This window comes from Marmota flaviventris, chromosome 2, assembly GCF_047511675.1.
Source record: "Marmota flaviventris isolate mMarFla1 chromosome 2, mMarFla1.hap1, whole genome shotgun sequence".
NCBI lineage: Eukaryota > Metazoa > Chordata > Mammalia > Rodentia > Sciuridae > Marmota > Marmota flaviventris.
The window spans coordinates 1,813,719-1,831,203 of NC_092499.1; the positions used below are offsets into that span (position 1 = coordinate 1,813,719).

Sequence of the window (17,485 nt, forward strand, 5' to 3'; positions counted from 1 at the left end):
AAATAAATATTGAAATTCTCTCTCTCTAAAAAAAAAAAAAAAAAAAAAAAGATACCTTTCTTCAAATAACCCAGCAGGAGGCAGTAAAACCTAAGTGATGTTCCGGAAGACTGTGTCCCCCTAGGTACTCAGCCAATGAGGATAAAACACTGGTTGTATCCAATCTGAGGGTCCTGACCACCAGGCACCTGATCTTGCAAGACCATCATTGAAGGAAAACCTTGCTTCTGCTGCCCTCATGTCTCTTAGTCCATTCTTTGGGCTTGGACAGGTAAGTGTGTTTTTCACTGGACCAGACAGGAATGGGCTGGACTCCAGCCAAAGGCTAGCTCCTTGCTGGACAAAGGGGCACCCAGGGATTGAGGCTGAGGCTCTCCAGGGCAGTGGGTGGAAGGCATCTTCCCAATCCCTGCAGGCAGACTGCGAGGGAGGGCCAGCTGTGTGTGCTCCACTTGCTCCCAGTCGCTGCCTCCCGGCCACACCTGTCCTCTCCTGCATGAATGATGGGCATGACAGGGTTTTGTCATCAGGCACTCCTGACCATAGTGCGTCCTGGCTCTTCCTGCTACAGACCACATCCTCTCCCCACAACACTGCAAGGGGCTGTGGACCGAAGGCACACACACCAGGTGAACCCCTAGGCGAGACAGCTAGGGAGAAGCCGCACTGGCCTCAGTAGGCTGGGAACCTCTTATTGGGGATTCCTGTGTCCCCTTGCCTGGGGACACAGTCCCAACAGCATTCTGAGTTGGGGGAGGCTTTCCAGAAACTCTGGCCCTTGGGGCCAGCCCCAGGGAAAAGGGGTGCTGAGACCCCAGGCCAGCCCAGGCTGAGGGTGCTGAGTGTGCCAGGTCCCCTTGAATGACCCTGTGTGGAGCAGCTTGCTGGCTCATGGTTGCGGGTCACCCACAGGCAGCCCAGTTCCACCTGGGGAAACAATCCAGCTACCTGGATACCACCTGTCTCTGGGAAGGCCTGGGAGGTTTGAGCCTTCCCAGAGACAGCTCACTTGAACAGGTCACGTCCCCTCTCTGCCTCAGTTTCCTCATCCATCATGGTGAGTCAGACACTGCCCGTAGGGCTGCAAGTCAGCAGTTGAGATGTTTATGCCAAGCCTGAGCTGCCTGCCCGGGGGAAAGTCCTGTGAAGATGCAAATTCACTTACTAAACCACCCAGCTGTCCCTAGTAATGGCTCTCCAGGTGCCAGTGGCAGGTCCTCAATGGCCACCAGGGGGCAGTACCCCACAGGGCCAGAGCAGGGGGTCCGCATGGCGGGCAGTGTCTGTGCCCACCCTGATCCTTTTCCTCCTCTTTGGCACATCCTTCTAGTCCCTTCCTAAATGTGCACCTGCTTATGGGCATCGTGGAAAATGCATGGTGTGGGTCTCTGTAAGGGGTGGTGAACATTTAAATTTAGTTTTAATTGACTCATAATAATTGAACATATTTATGGGGTACAGTGTGCTCATTTGGATACATGTATACAGCATGTACTAATGACATGAGTGTAATCAGCATTTCCATCTCCACAACAACATATCATTTCTAGGCGGGGCATGGTAATCCCAGTGACTCAGGAAGCTGAGACAGGAGGATGGCAAGTTCTAGGTCAGACTCAGCAACTTAGTAAAAACCTGTCTCAAAATGAGAAATAAAGGGGTTGGGTGTAACTCAGTCATAAAGCACCCCTGGGTTCATTCCTTAGTACTGAATACACACACACACCCACACACACACATATATAAACTATATGTACATATGTGTGTATATATGTATACATACACTTTATAATTGCCGTCTTTGAGCTCCTCTCTGCTCCATCTTTATAAAGTTATATTATGGTTATGGTGAACTCACTGCACTGTGAGACATGGAACTCACCCCTCCTGTCTGTGCTTGGGTCCCCTCTTTCCCTACCCTTCTCAGCCTCTGGTAATCACTATTCTGATTTCTGCTTCTACAATCAGGTAGTTTTTTTTTTAATATTTATTTTTTAGTCGTAGTTGGACACAATACCTTTATTTATTTTTATGTGCTGCTGAGGATCGAACCCAGGGCCTCACATGTGCTAGGTGAGTGCTCTACCGCTGAGCCACAACCCTGGCCCAAGATCAGGTAGATTTTTAATTCAACTTTTTATTCTGAAATAATTTCCAATTTATAGAAAAATGGCAAACAGTACAAAAAATCTGGATGCTCCCTTCCCACATGCCCCAACCTCTAATATTTTCCACATTTGCCTTATTATTCTTTCTTCCCATTTAACTTTTTTTTCTGCACCACCTCAGGATACATTGTAGACTGATGCTTGTGACCCTCCACATCTCCAAGTACTTTGGAAGTAAACAGACTTGCCGAATCAGTCAACATAAGGAAACTGCCACGTGTCCAAGGCCTGCAAATCTGCAGAACTCCTGCCAAGGTTTCTGCATTTCCAGCAGGAATCCCTCTGGAGTGAGGTCTCTAGAGTGAGGTCTCTCTGCTATGTGGCCTATCCCAGGCTCAAGGTGGCTATCTCGGTGGCACCGGCAATGCTAACTCCTGTTGTCTGGGTGAGGTGGGGGTCCACCAAGTCTCCCCACTGCAAGGTTAGTCAGTAAGCATTTTGCATTCATTAAATAAAATAAGTAGTTCCTGGGAGGTTGAGATCCCTCTGTGAGGTCTGGCCCCTTTCTCCCATATGCATGCATGTTACATACTTTCTATGTCTGAATTTAATTCAGGCTCAAGAGTTGTTCTTCGGGGCTGGGGATGTGGCTCAAGCGGTAGCGCGCTCGCCTGGCATGCGTGCGGCCTGGGTTCGATCCTCAGCACCACATACAAATGAAGATGTTGTGTCCGCCAAAAACTAAAAAAATAAATTAAAAAAAAAAAAAAAGAGTTGTTCTTCTGCTCTGTAAGGTAGGCTGGTGCTGTGTCCCCTCCGCCTGTCTGTCCACTCTTGAACACTCCTCACTTCCTGGAACACGTTAGTTTACCTGGCTCTGGTCTTGTCTTGGCCCTCCTCCCTGGAGCTGGTGGGGGTTGGAAGCCAAGACCTGGGCTCCAGGTGTGTTGCTGCTAGGGCAGCCATTTCAGAACTTGGAGTATACACGTCTGAACACATGCACATACACATATACGTCTACATCTATATCTAACTATAGTCAAACTGTGGATTTGTATCAGTATCTCCAATTTCAATCCAACAGCTGGTCCAGCCTGCCCATTCCTTATTTGCAGTTCCTTTCTCCAACAGTGAGAGGGCTTGAATTCTTTATCCACACTATATCTGCTTATTTTTTCAACTCCCAGCACCCTTCAAGATCCTTTCCCTGGCTCCCTAGGCAGGTTAAAGCTGTTTTTCATGAAGAGGTTAGAAAGGAGAAATGGAAGGTTAGAGATTTTCCCAGCTTGTAAGCTCGTAGTCTTGTTTTCTATTGCTATAACATAATATGTGAGCCTGGATATTATATGAGGAAAAGAGGTTTATTTAGCTCATAGTTTTGGAAGTTCAAGGGCATGGTGCTGGCACTGGCTTGGCTCTGGTAAGGGCCCTATGGCAGATGGCATTACAATGTTGAGAGCATGTGTGAAAAGAGATCACATGGCGAATCAGAGAGCAGGGAGGGCCAGTCTTGCTCCTTAAAAAAAAATTTTTTTTTTAGTTGTCAATGGACCTTTCTTTGTTTATGTTGATATATGGTGTTGAGGATTGAATCCAGTGTCTCACATTTGCTAGGCACGCACTCTGCCACTGAGCTACAACCCCAGCCCAGTCTTGCACCTTTATAACCTTCTCTCTTGGGAACTGAACTGGTACCTCAGAATACCCCTTCCGAGCATGATTTCTCAAGGCCCCACCTCTTAAGGGCCCCACAATCCCCCCAAATCATCACACTGCAGACCAAGCTCCCAACGCATGAACCCTGGGGACACTGAAACCATATTCAAACTACAGCTCAGCCAACAGGCTGCCAGTGCTGGGCACGTGATGGGAGACTGGAGACTCCTGGGCCTCAGACAAAAGGCTCTGCTACTCATGGCATTGAGGGCACAGTGGGCTTCATATTGTCCTTTGCTCCCCAGGTCCTTCCGGCAACAAGGTGCTTGGATGGCAATAGTGGCAACTGCTAGCTGGTCCTCATCTGGAGCTCAGGACCCCTTCCCAGCTTGTTCCTGTCATGGGTAAGATTTGGCTCCTGTGGTGTAGACCAGAGGTTCCTTTTTTTCTGGTGGCTGCGTCAATGTTCTGAGTTCTTGTAGGGAATCTTTAAAAACATGGCTGTGGTCCTCGTGACCCCCAACCTTGCATTTGGTGTCAGAAGTGAGGGCAGTGCTGTGGACTGTTTTTGAGTCTGTATGTGCATATTTCCCATCCTTTCATCATGAAAGGATGTCAAATCTTATCAGATGCTTTCTTTGTCTGTGCTTACTGAGCTTTTCATGCCTTTTTCTCCTTTATTACACTTCTGTGGTGAACTGTGTTGACTTTGGAATGTGAAACCAACCATGCATTCCTGGAGTAAGCCCAACTTGGTTGTGATTGATTTATTTTATCACGCTGGATCTGATTTGGAATCTTAAAGTAAGCTCATGAAAGACGAGCCTGTCCATTTTTCTTGTCCTCTCCAAGTTTCAGCATCAAGGTTTGGCTGACTCTAGTATAACAAACTGGAGACTTGTAGGTGGGCATGGTGGTCACACTGTACCCCCAACTACTCAGTAGGCCACGGCAGGAGGATTGCTTAGGCCTAGGAGTTCAAGCGCAGCCTGGGCAAATAAGGAACTTTTGCTTCTTAAAAAAGATATTTAGGCAGGTGCAGTGATGCATGCCTGTAATCACAGTGGCTCAGGAGGCTGAGGCAGGAGGATCGCAAGCTTGAGGCTAGCCTCAAAAACTTAGCCAGACCCTCTCTCAAAATAAAAAGGGTTAGGGACACAGCTCAGGGGTGAAGTGTGCCTGGGTTCAATCCCTGGTACAAAAACATAAAAAAGGAGGAAAAAAAGAATTAAGATTGATGATGCTATTTCTTCCACTTGGATGGAAGAAAAAAGAAAAAGGAAAAATTTTTTTAATAGATTCTAGTTTTTGTGGTTAAATTTCCCTGAACACATTAATTACAGTTTCCTGAAAACTTGACAACTCTGATATCTGTTTCTGTTATCTGCCCCTTCGGCCCCCCCGCCCCGTTTTCCCACCTTTTTTCGTCCTGACATGCCTTGTTAATATTTTATTGAATATTATTGGACACTGAGTGAAAGCAGAGTCCAGCTGCAGAGAATATTTTTGATCTCTGCAAATTTGGTGGGTGGAAAAATGGCATACATCACTGCTCCAATTTGCGTTGAACTTCTTGTCACCTGCTTAAGGGTGTGCGTTATCTCCTTTGCCCAGTTTCTACTGGTTTGGAGTCTTGTTTTCGTGCGCAGGACATCTGCGTACAGGGAACTGCATTTTCTGTGTGGGTCCGGCTACAAGCGTTTGTTTTTTACCGGACGTCGGACATGCAGAGCTCGCAAGTTCTCACAAGCTGGACTGCAGCGACCTGAGCGAGCTGGCTCCTCCGCGCCGCGCCTCCCCAAATGTATCCCCAACTGCGATTCTCTGTGGTGAACTGTGTTGACTTTGGAATGTGAAACCAACCACGCATTCCAGCACAATTCAGGTCCTGTCGCTCCTCTGCATCCCGCAGGAGGAAGCTGAGTCCCTCCCGGGGCCACAAGTCCCCCTTCCCCGGAGAGGCGGGCCCCTAGCGCGGGGCACACGGCGCGGCTGTCAGCGCCTCGGGCCTCAGGTCCACTCTTGTTTCTCCACGGCGCCGGGCGAACCCGGACGTCGCGCACGGCCCTACAGCGAGCCGCCCCGCCATCACGAAGCCGCCACTGCTCGCTGTGCTCACGGCTTCCTTGCTGACGAGCGGGACGGGCGGCACGGGGCACCCGGGCCTCCATACGGTAGCCCTGCAAGTCCTCAGCTACCCTCCGCCAGAGAGCTCGCGAGAAGGAGGCGCTGCGCAGACGCGGTCCCAAGCTCGCGCGGAGACCTGGGAGCAGGAGGCGGGCCGGGGCGCGCGGAAACCTGGGAGCAGGAGGGGCGGGACTGGGCGTGAGGGCACCTGGGTGCTGGGGGTGGGGCGCAGCGCCACGGGGAAGTTGGGGGCGGGGCCGGGCGCGAGGCCGTCTGGGAGCTGGGGCGGGGCCGGGCGTGAGGGCGTCTGGGAGTGGGAGGGCGTACGGCGCGGGGCAGAGTGGCGGAGCACGAGGGCCCAACGGCCACCGCCGCGCGGGAAGCGGTGTCGCCAAGCCCCGCCCCGCGCGGGTTTGAACGGAGCCCCGCCCAGCGCTCGGCCAATCGGCGGGCGCGCAGCGGCGCCATGGCGACCCTTTGTGGGCGCTGAGCGGCTCCCGGGCTCCGAGCTGAGCGGCGGCCGGCCTGGCGGCGCAGGTGAGCCAGCAGGCGACGGGCTTTGGGGAGCCTCTGCGCGTGCCGAGCGCTCGCGGGGTGGGCGGGTCGCAGCGGGCTTCCCGGCCGTTGCCACGTGCGCGCTCGTCGCACCGCGACCCTTCGGGAGGGCATCCGCCTGCCGATCGGAGCGACACCCTGCCGGAGGCCTCCTGCCCTCGGGCTCCGCGCCCCTCGCCCACTCGCTCTCGGTCCACCCTCCGTCCTCGGCTCCTCTCCGTCGCCCTCCGTCCACCCTCTCCTTCCTCCTGCTCCCACCCTGCCCGCGCCCGTGCTGACCCTCTGGCCTCTTCCTGCCCGGTTTCCCTCCCGAGGGCGCGTGGGAGCGCTGGGCCTGCCCGGGGTCCTGCTGGCGGAGCAGCCGCGCCGGGGATCCTTCCTCCCTCGGGTGCAGGGCAGGCATTCTTTGCTTTTGTTTCCCGTGTTATTTAGCGCCCAGGGGGCGTCTCTCCGCCTGCTCAGTGGACCGTCCTCCCTCTGAGCTGGTCGTGGGCTGCCCTGGACAGTCCTGCCTGTTCTCTTAGGTGGGACCCGAAAAAGCACCAGAGACAATTCCAAAAGCTTCTCTCCCTAAAGTAGGGTCACCAAGGAAAAGGCTTTTCTGAGCACTTTCCGGAGATGCACTGGCCCAGACAGCCTCCGTGTTTTTTCCCCTCCTGGCCTTTGTGTCTGGCCTCTCAGTCCATAGGACTGAGGTAACCATTCTTTCAAACGAGCTGATAAAATTAAGATTAACGTCTTAGGAACTTAGTAATATGACTGCTTTGGTCACCATGTTTTTTAGTGAAAGACTAGAAAGTCAGCCATGACTTTTCTAGGCAGAGCGGCAGGTTTTATCTGGGAAGGAGGCCAGGAAGTTCCCCTCAATTTGCCCCCGGAACCTGCTTCCAGGCATAAGAAAGTCTTATATCCTCTGAGCATCAAAAGTAATTGTAGCCAACTGGTAGGAGCTGTCAGCAGATGGTGGTGGAATGATGAACTCACATGCAGCCAGAGAGACCAGGGGACTCTGCACTTTCCCACCTTGTTACATCCTCCCTATTTTTTTTTTTTTTGATGATATATTTCACCTGAATCTGATTGTGTGATAGAAATGGACATTTTTAGCATTTAAGCCCAATATCCATAAGAGTGGTTGAGGTAAGAGCCAGGACTGTCCCTGACCACCCAGCCCTCCTGATCAGAATATGGGGGTCTGAATTTTCAGCCACTAAGAACTGCTGCTAGAGTACAGTATGCAGCTGGGGGCCGTCCCTGTCTGTCTCCCTTGGGTTGCTCCAGGGGAGCAGTTACAGTCACTCCCCTTGCTCCTGGCTAGCTTCTGCTTTGCCTTGCTGCCATCTCAAGAGTTCCTTTGTTCACCTGGCCCTGTCTTCAGGCCTGTGCTTGGCCTGGAGGAGGCCTGAGGGTGAGGATGGAGGGCTAAATCCTGCTGGTGTTGGTTGTTCTGAAGACACCAGTTGGTGGGATTTGAGTCATTTAACTAGACGTGGACAGACTCTGGCTTCGTGGGAAATAAGGGAGGTGTGAGATAGCTACCGTACTCTATGTACAACTTAGCAGGAAGCCAAGCTCTGCAGCCCACAGGGTTTTGCATTGGAAGGGCTAAGCAACCTCAGGGCAACCGCAGTGAGTTGTTCCCAGACCAGGTCAGCTGAGGAGGATCTGTGTTTCTTACCTCTGTCCCAGACATCCTTTAGGGCCAGTTAGAACCATGCTTAATGCAACTTGGTCTCCGACAGAGAATCTGAATAGGGGTTCCTTACAAGTCTCCTGGGCCCACTGTTATCCCCTTATTCTGGATCACAGGTTTTGGGCAATAGCACTTTGGGGTCATGAAATTGTAAAAACTGCCCATGAACTCTTTTTTGTAGTAGTAAATTTTTTTTTTATTGGAATAACAATATTACCACTTGCTTGGGATTAGGAGCACTTGAAGTGGATGATATTATTAGAGTGCACAGAAGGAGATCTGGCACACCTTACATGCAGAAGAGGCATTTGCCAAAGTGGCTTTCAGTTTTAATGTGGTAGCCCTTTACCACATCCTTAGCTGACTTATTTACTTATTTTCTTTGTAATCAAAGTATAATTTAATACAATAAAATGAACAGATACAGTGCAGTTCAGTGAATATTGACAGATATGTGTCCTATGTTGCTGAGGGGTGTGTCCCCACATCCTAGAGTCCCTCTGCCCCTTGCCAGCAGTTGCTATCCACAGCAGCAGCAATGTCTGCCGTGTATTGCTATCACTAGGTTGTCGACTCAGGTGGGTGGGTCATGCACTGTGTATTTCAGCATAGGACCTTTGTGATCCATTCCTGTTGTTAACAGAGGCCTCTATGTTTTTTGTTGCTGAGTTGTATTCCATTGTGAGACTACACTGCAGCTTATCCATGTAACTTGGGATTGAACTCAGGGGCACTTGGCCACTGAGCCGCACTCCCAGGCCTATTTTGTATTTTATTTAGAGATGGTCTCACTGAATTGCTTAGCAATTTGCTGAGGCTGGCTTTGAACTCGTGATCCTCCTGCCTCAGCCTCCTGAGCTGTAGACTTGTTTTTTATTTATTTTTGGGGTGCCAGGGATTGAACTCAGGGGCACTCAACCACTGAGCCACATCCCCAGGCCTGTTTTGTATTTTATTTAGAGACAGGGTGTCACTGAGTTGTTGAGCGCTTCACTTTTTGCTAAGGCTGGCTTTGAACTCACTATCCTCCTGTCTCAGCCTCCCAAGCACTGGGATTACAGGCATGCACCACTGCACACAGCAACTTGTTTATTTTTAATGTTTAAAGAATGTCCTCAAGCTGGGGCTGTAACTGGTGGTAGAACCCTTGCCTGGCATTCTCAGGGCCCTGGGTTCCATCCCCAGTACTGGGATGGGGGAATGTCCTCATCCCAGGGTGGTAAGAGAAGGCTAAGGGCAGAGTGTGAGCCCAGCAGAAGCATGGATGTGGAGCAGGGTCACTCTGCAGGTAGAGCAGTGAACTTAGAGAACTGGTAAAGCAGTAGGGAGAATTTTCCAGCATATGTGCAAACATTAATGCAGAATAAAATTGATAGGGTGGTTCAGTCCTCCCAAAAAGCAGCTTTTGTCGATGTGTTCAACAAGTGCCTTTCAAATGTTTCTGCCCCTGTCCCTGGTACTAATCCAGGAATCAAGGGTTAGGAAACCAAGTGCCAGAACCATTGCATCACCTGAACTTGGAAACCATTATTACCTGTGACAAAAATCTAGGTGTAGGTGAGTGATGTGGCCTGGCCAGGTACAGCTGCTGTGCTCCTGCAGACTCTGAGTGGGCATCTCCCCACTGTGGGGATCAGACTTCCATCCAGGCAGAGCTGGCAGTGGACCTGCAGGGAAGGGCTGCCTTGGGAAGGGCTGGGAGGAAGGGACCCACGGGTGACTGGCTTTCTCTGAGTGCTTAGGATTGTAGGACATTGTGTTTCGTGCTTTTTGATTGTCAGCAAGCTGTCTCAGCAGCCAGGCAGGTGAGAACAGGTGGTGGATGTGTAGGAGCTACTATAGATAGGGGACAGTTCCACCAGAGACGGAGGCAAGGGTGGGAGGAGGGCTATTTGTTTGCCCCTCTCTGACTAGTCCAACTCTGCAGCAGGGACAGAAACTAGAGCAGCTGTTGTTTTTATGTGTTGGCTGGTGCCTTTGTTAGCAAGTTGCTGTTTAGCTTCCTAGAGAGCCTGTGGACTTCCAGGTTGTCCTGTAGGTCAGCAGCTGGCTTGTGGGCTCCTTGCTGCAGGTTGTGGGCCAGGGTTCTGTTTGAATGTGGTCCAGCTGTTGCTGATGTGTACATTCAAGTTCTAAGAGCACATCCTGTTAAGGGTGCCTTGGTTTGCTTTCTCTGCAGCAGTGCCGTCCTGGCATGGCCTAGGGGCTGCTTACCAGCTGTAGCCGAGCACTGAACTCAGGCTTTTCACATTCCCTGGGGTCCTAGGACCACATCTGGCTTCCAGAACTCAGTGTGAGGGTCTTTGTTGAGTGTGCTGCCCAGAGGCTTATGACCAGGAGATAGGGGTGTCAAGGTCATTAGTTCTCAGGATAGTTTTGGAGCTGTGTTCAGGTTTGAGGGGTGGGTCTTGGTCCTGCCCCATTCTTACTCCTTTTGTGAGTTGCCCCATGTGCCCCTGGTAGGCTATCCTGACTTCTGGTGGACCTACCCAGTCATTACCTGGTTTCCAAAGTCAGAGAGGGCAGCCAGAAGTTTTGTAAACTAGGACTTAATTTATGACATTTGAGTCCTACATTAAATCTTGCAGAGTTGGAATTTTATGGTTGAAAAGAGAAACCCAGAACCAAAAGAGAAAGAGGGACTTGCCACGGAGGAATCTTTGGAGTTTAATTTTTTTCCCCCAAACAATTTTTTTTCTGTGGTTTGACATAATCTTATATTTTCTTGATAAACTTGACAATTTTATACCAGTGATTTAAATGTGATTGGGTTTTTAGAAACAGTAATTCTGTAAAAGTTGAATTTGCACCAAGACAAAGAACTTGAATGCTATAATACCAGACGGGATAGAGTGTAATGTGTCTTGGTGGTGAGCTCCTGTTCATTTAAGAACAGGTCCGCTGCTGTGTGCAGTGTGGACCTGTGTAGGTGGTCATGCCACTTTGCTGCTGGGGAAAACCATGGCTCAGGCTTAACTCTTCAGTTTGAAATTCTCTAGACCCACAGCAACTGGCACAGAGGCCCTGTGTGCGTGACCCTGATGCTCCAGGTGGGTGCCAGGGGCAGTGGGGAGTGGGGTCCTCTGCAGTGTAGCACACTTGCCCAGGTGTAGATCCCCTTCACTCCAGGGATTTCTTGTGCCTGCCCTGCATGGCCCTCCCACCCCTTAGTTTGCCACTGCATAAATGTCAAGTGAGATCCCACAGGGTGGTGATCCCTTGGCCTCTCCTTGGCCATCCCCAGCTGAGGGGACTGTTTCCAGCATGGAGCTGTTTGGTGTGAACACTGTGAATGTTCTTGTATACATTTATACATAAACCTTGGCTTTCATTTCTTTGGGATAAATGCCCAAGGGGTTACTTTAGTTAATAAAATTTAAAGTGTTGCAAGCATGGGAGGTGATATCTAGGACTTTGAAAGGATATTCAGAAGGACAGGGGATCTTTTCCTGTCCTTCCCAGGGTAGAGCCAGCAAGACAGTCACCACCAGGGCTGTCCTGGGGAGGGACACTTGGCAGCTGGTTCTTCCACACTGCATAGCTTACCTACCGCTTATTCCTGGGCCCTGCGTGGGGGACAGCACATGCCTCCCACATCAGCTCCCCAGAGCCACCTGGCTGCACTCCAACCACAGGGAGTCATTGGATTGAAAAAAAAAATCCTAAAAGTTTGCATTTTTAAAAGACTCTGAATAGTTTGAATTTATTCATTTATCTCAAGTTAGTTGAAATAAAAATGTTCAGCTCCTGCACGAGCATGGAAGGAGAGCCCCAGGTAATCACTGTGAGCCCCAGCTGTGCTGAGCCACTGTGTTACACAGCATGAGAACAAGGGGGCTTTTCGGGGCCCTGGTCCCTTCTGAAGGTGCTGCTGCGGAGCCAGGTAATGCCTGCCCGCTGGAGGACATAGGCCAGCGTTCTGATCTGTGCATCTCTGGAGTACGATTTCCCAGTGAGCCGTCCGCCATAGGGGACCATAATTTTGTTAGTGAGCTCTCGAAGGGAAGGAGCAGCCCTTCTAAAACATGTAGGACTTTATCACTGGTGAGGATCCCATAGCTAATCGGTTTTGGAAGGTGGACAGTATTGTTGATGTGGTCTGCAAGCCCTGTCCTCTCCATGGCCGTGTTCTGTGCCTCACCGCAGAGTTCCTCTTCTTTCACAGGCACGAATGCGTGGATTGTTTCATGCAGATTTTGAGCCTGGCTCTAAGAAATAAAGTTTCTCCTATTTCTGTTCATTTTTCTGTGGGTAGAAAAGTCGTGCTACAGCCTTAAGCTTTGTTGTTGCTGACAGTATGGCTGTGAGTATATCACAGACACAACGCTGCCTTCCAGGACATGCCTTTGTGCCCGTATGCAGATGCCCCTTCTCTCTTTGATGAGTGTCCTGGGGGCACTGTGCCAGGGTGCCAAGATGTGCTAAGTGGCGTCTTCCTTGGTTCCCACAGGGCACAATGTTTGCACGAGGACTGAAGAGGAAATGTGTTGACCAGGAGGAAGATGGGGAGGGTGCCTTGGCTGGCTTTGGCACTGTTCCTGCCTATAGCCTTCAGCGGCAGTCGCTCCTGGACATGTCCCTGGTCAAGCTCCAGCTCTGCCACATGCTGGTAGAGCCCAACCTTTGCCGCTCAGTCCTCATTGCCAACACAGTCCGGCAGATCCAGGAGGAGATGAGCCGGGATGGTGCATGGCGAGGGGCAGCACCCCAGAGTGCAGAACGGGTGCCGCTCGACCGCCTTGTGTCCACGGAGATCCTGTGTCGCACAGCAAGGGGGCCAGAGGCAGGGTGCCCTGCTCCTGACCTGGGAGATGACCCCTTGCAAGGTCCAGTTTCTGAACTTTCCACAATCAGCTCAGCACAGGTGCCGAGGAACACTCAGAGTAGCCTTTGGGATACAGGCAACCCTCGAGAAAACAGAGGAAGCTTTCAGAAGTCTCTAGATCAGATATTTGAGACCCTGGAGAACAAAAGTCCCAGCGCTATGGAGGAGTTGTTCTCAGATGTGGACAATTCCTACTACGACCTGGACACTGTGCTGACAGGAATGATGGGTGGCACTAAGCCAGGCCTCTGTGATGGGCTTGAGGGCTTTGCCTCGGCAGCCTCACCTCCCGGCTCCAGCTGCAAGTCCGACCTGGCCGAACTGGACCATGTGGTGGAGATCCTAGTGGAAACCTGAGGCCCCCAGTGGGCCACGGACAAGGCCACATGCCCCAGAGAGCTTACCTGATATACTGTGGCCCATGTAGAAACGCAGGGCACCAGTCCTGTGCAGAGTTCTCACCACTGCAGCCTGCGTCCTGGCCCTGTGGGGCAGTCTGTTGATTCTGAGAGTGTCCTGGGGCAGACTCAATGGCTCTGGCTCCGGCAGCAGAGGCCGGTGCTGGGAGCTGGAGCTCTCTGAAGGCGCCTCAGCCCTGGGCTAGGTGACATCCCACAGCTCCAGGCCCTCCCTATGCTGGCTGCACCTCCCGCGGAGATGTCGAGCAACAGGCTGCATTCAACCAACCTCATTAAAATCTAGATAGGTGAACTTTTAAAACTCAGTCTTATACGTTTGGGGCAATATTTTGTCTTTTAAGATATATTTTTTAAATGTTTTATACTCTTAGATTTTTGCAGCTATTTTCTTAAAAGTCTATTTTTTGTATAAACATCATTTGCTGCTACATTAGAAACTTGTATAACCTGAACAATTGCAGTTGTGTATTTCATTGTTTGAAGGTTTAAATAGTCATTTCCCACACTCTGATGCAGCAGCGTAAGTGTTCTGTTTTCTACTTTGGTTGTTCGCAGGACCCTTATGTCATGTTCTGTGTTACAACAGAGGATGCTTAAAATGAGAACTGCATGCAGTTAGAACCCTCTTCACTAGACCTGCTCTGAAGCCGTGTCTTTTTAGACTTAGTGAAAATAATGGAGGGTTCTATTTAAGCCTATTTATATATGTAAATGCCACTGGAGGGGAAGGTTGGGTATTTGTGTGAAATCACAGGCACCATTTGATCTTAAGAGTCTGGAGTCTCAGCTGTGTCTTCCATGAGGTGGTCACAGAGGGCGCCTCCCATCTGTTCCCAGCACGGCCCTAGCAGAGCTGCGTGCCCTTTTTAGAGCATACACATGGGCTGCTGTGTGCCAGACGTGTGTTTGGAAAGAGTGTATGCCTGTGTGCTGTTGGTAGAAATGCTTACACCTGCTCTATTAAATTGGTGCTAGAACAGAATTGTAAGGTTAAATTTAAGTCCAGAATGAAAGAACTCTGTAATTCATGTCCTCTCAATCCAAAGGATCACACAATGAAGGGAGCTGGTGTGGCCCTGTGCCTGGCTGCCACATCTCCAGATCCTTGTTGCCTACCATGCACAGGTTTCCTCGTGCCTCTTCTGACCTCCCATCTCTGAGCCTGACAGGCATGTGGTTTTCCTTTGTGCACATGACCATATTTTTTTGTATCAACATGACAGTGATGGATGTAAACCTCACTTTATTAAAAATATCCAGCGCACAAAATGGGAATGGTGTGAACTTTACCATGTCATCCTTGTTTTGTTTTCCTCGTTGGTTTCAGCTGTAATGTCTGTCTGTCTGTGGAGGTAGGGAAAGAACTTCACTTGAATGCATTAAATAGTCAATGGATGGTTTTTCTTTTCCTAAGCTTGGCGGGGCTTCTGCCAGTTTGCGGTCCAGGGATCAGGCAGCGTCACCGTAGCAGGGCTGGCCGTCTTTGGATCCACGGAGGGCCGCCTCCTGGTGGTGAGAGTGCTGCTACTCCTGGAAGCAAAAGGGTGCCTGCTGATAGCTGAAGCAGTGTTTGCTTTTTTTGCAGCATTTCTATTGCAAATCTCATGTGTTCAGCTTCAGAGGTGACAAGGTATTGCTGGCTTGGCAGGCTGGCAAAAGGTAAGACGGAGTGAGGGAACCGGCTGTCCTCGCGCACGGAGGCCTGGTGCCCCAGCTCCTACACCAGGCGGCTGCCTCCCCTTGTCTGCCAGGTGGTGGAGAGCCCCTCAGCCAGTCCCCATTCTATAAGCCAGGCTTATAGACCTAGGCCTGGGAAGGTACCTGCTTCTGCAGTAGTCCCTGTGGCTCATCCATTGTTTTTACAGAAATTTCTGGCTGTTTCATCATGTGTATGTGTGTTTTGAAGATGTAGACATAAGTAATTGACTGGAAGCAGTTTTCCAAACATTCGATAATTTTGTTTACAAAATATCTATATAATAAAAAATATGAATTCCAGTTATCCAAACTCTGTAGTGTTTTGTGGATCTGCCTCCAGTCAAACCCTGACCCCTCTACCCTGAGGGGTCAGGGTATTTGGTTTTCAACTTAGCTGACAGGTTCTCGTACGGCTAGAGTGCGTGCTCTAACACACAAGTATCGAGGTGGGGGCCCAAGACCAGAGCGTGCTGCGGAAGCCTTGGGAAGCAGCCCTCCTGCAGGGTTTCACACCCTCAGCCTTGGAGCCCCTTTGCCTTGGAAGCGCATTAGGTTTTTAAAGGTTGAAAAGTAAAGCACTGATTTTAAGTATGAGCACCAGTGCATGGCTGCAATCCAGCCACTCCGCAGGCCGAGGGCTGGGGTGTACTCCGTGGTGTGCACTAGGGATGAGGAGAACACGAGAGCCTATAAGTAGATTTTCCACAGTGTACTGTGCCACACGTCTGCCCAGGTTCTCAGTAGAGGCAAGAAGGGCAGGGCTGAGGCGAGTGGTGTCTGTGAGCTTGAGTATGGCCCCTCAAGGCACTTCAAAGCCCCGCAGGGTCAGCCGTGGGGAGCACTTGCCTGCAGATGGAATGAGGTTCAGCCTGGCCATTCCCACGGAGCCCCGCTGCTGCTGAGGGCCCTGCTCCCCTGCAGGTGACCATTTCTGGCCCATACACTTCATCCTGTGCTGCCCAGTAGGCAATAAGCCCCACTACTCCATCTGCCCTCCGTGCCTCCCGAGCGAGCTTGTGCTGCCCAGCTGGGATGCCAGGCCATTGGCTAGTGGTTTGCTTCCCAGCGTTCCCAGAGCCTGCTGACCAGCCAGGCCCACCTCTTGCTGATGATGTCAATGCCTGAGCAAGAGACTGGAGAACCTGATGGGGGGTGGGGGGCGCTGGAACGCTCAGAGAAAGCCCTAAGAATGAGGTGCTCAGAGCAGCCCCCAGCACGGCTGCATAGGGGGGTTGCTGCCTCTGTGGGCTGCACCTCGTCTTTTTTGTAAAAATCCCCGAGATGTGTAAATGACAGCTTGCAGCAGCCTTGGGGCTAGACGCCGTGTTCCTGTAGTCAGAATCTGGTTGGACCTGCTGACTTGCTGCTCTGCAGTCAGCAGGGCTGTGGGGGACCCACAGGTGAAGCCCAGAGTGAGCTGAAGATGCCACTGCAGCTGGACTCAGGGCAGAAACTTGGATGGGACTGAAACATGGGTGTCCTGCTGCCTCCTGCCCTCTACCTGCCTCCATAAGTGGCTTCATGTGCTCTCGGCACCTGGCGCTCAAGAAAGCTGCCACCCTGCCTGTGTTAGGCTGGGGGACAGGCAGGACCCAGGCTCCAGGGGAGCAGATGGCCCTGGGCACTAGGTACCCTGAACTGGAGCAGGCTTGATTCTTGGGAGGCTCTGCCAAGCCCTCACCTCTCCTTCCAGCTCAGGCTGTTGGCCTGGCCCCACTGGGTCAAGGCACCAAGTAGGACACACAGCGGGAGCATGGGCCCATGGAGGTACCAGGTGCATGACCTGGTACCCTAACACACTCAGCCCGTGTGGTGCCCGTCACCTCCTCTCCAGCCAGGGTGAACAAGGCTGGGGTATGGTGCACTGCCCAAAGCCCAGCCCCTGGTGAGGAATGAGCGGGGAAGGAGCTTTCCCTCTGGGCCAGCCTGCTGTTGCTGTGGGCAGCTGTCCAGGGTGGTGTGGGAGGGGCATGTGAGGGCTGGGGACTGGCTGGGGTCCACTGGCACCCAGCACCCAGGGTGTCTGAGTGTCTGAGGACCCTTGCTTACCCCGCCCCCACATTCCTGTGGTGGAGCTTCCTAGGGAAGCACCTGGCTTTTCTGTACTCTTCCCGAGGGCCACAGGGTCACAGCTCCTGCCAACACCTGGCAGGGGCCCCCTTAGCCACAGCCTACAGTTCCCTGTACTCCCCTGCAAGGACCCAGAAGACAGGCTGTACTTCAGAGTAACTGAGGCATGCTGTGCCCACCGAAAGCCCCTTGTTCACACTTCACACACTTCACGTAGCAGCAGAGGGGCTGTATCAGGCCCTTGAGCCTGTTGCCCAGGTTGGCCAGTTGTAAATGCTGTCTTTTGTTTTTCTGAAATGTGTATATATTTATTTTGGCAGTGCTGCCCAAGGCC

The 17,485-nt window shown here is 51.5% G+C and overlaps 1 protein-coding gene across 1 annotated transcript; it reads left to right on the forward strand.

Annotated features, from left to right (window-relative positions):
- Window positions 1-6,239: 6,239 nt before the first annotated feature.
- On the forward strand, window positions 6,240-15,391 carry Cdca4 (cell division cycle associated 4). Its single transcript, XM_027946718.2, has 2 exons — window positions 6,240-6,428; window positions 12,590-15,391. Exon 2 carries the CDS (start codon window positions 12,596-12,598, stop codon window positions 13,319-13,321), a length of 726 nt encoding a protein of 241 aa, XP_027802519.2. The 5' UTR covers window positions 6,240-6,428; window positions 12,590-12,595; the 3' UTR covers window positions 13,322-15,391.
- Window positions 15,392-17,485: the final 2,094 nt, after the last annotated feature.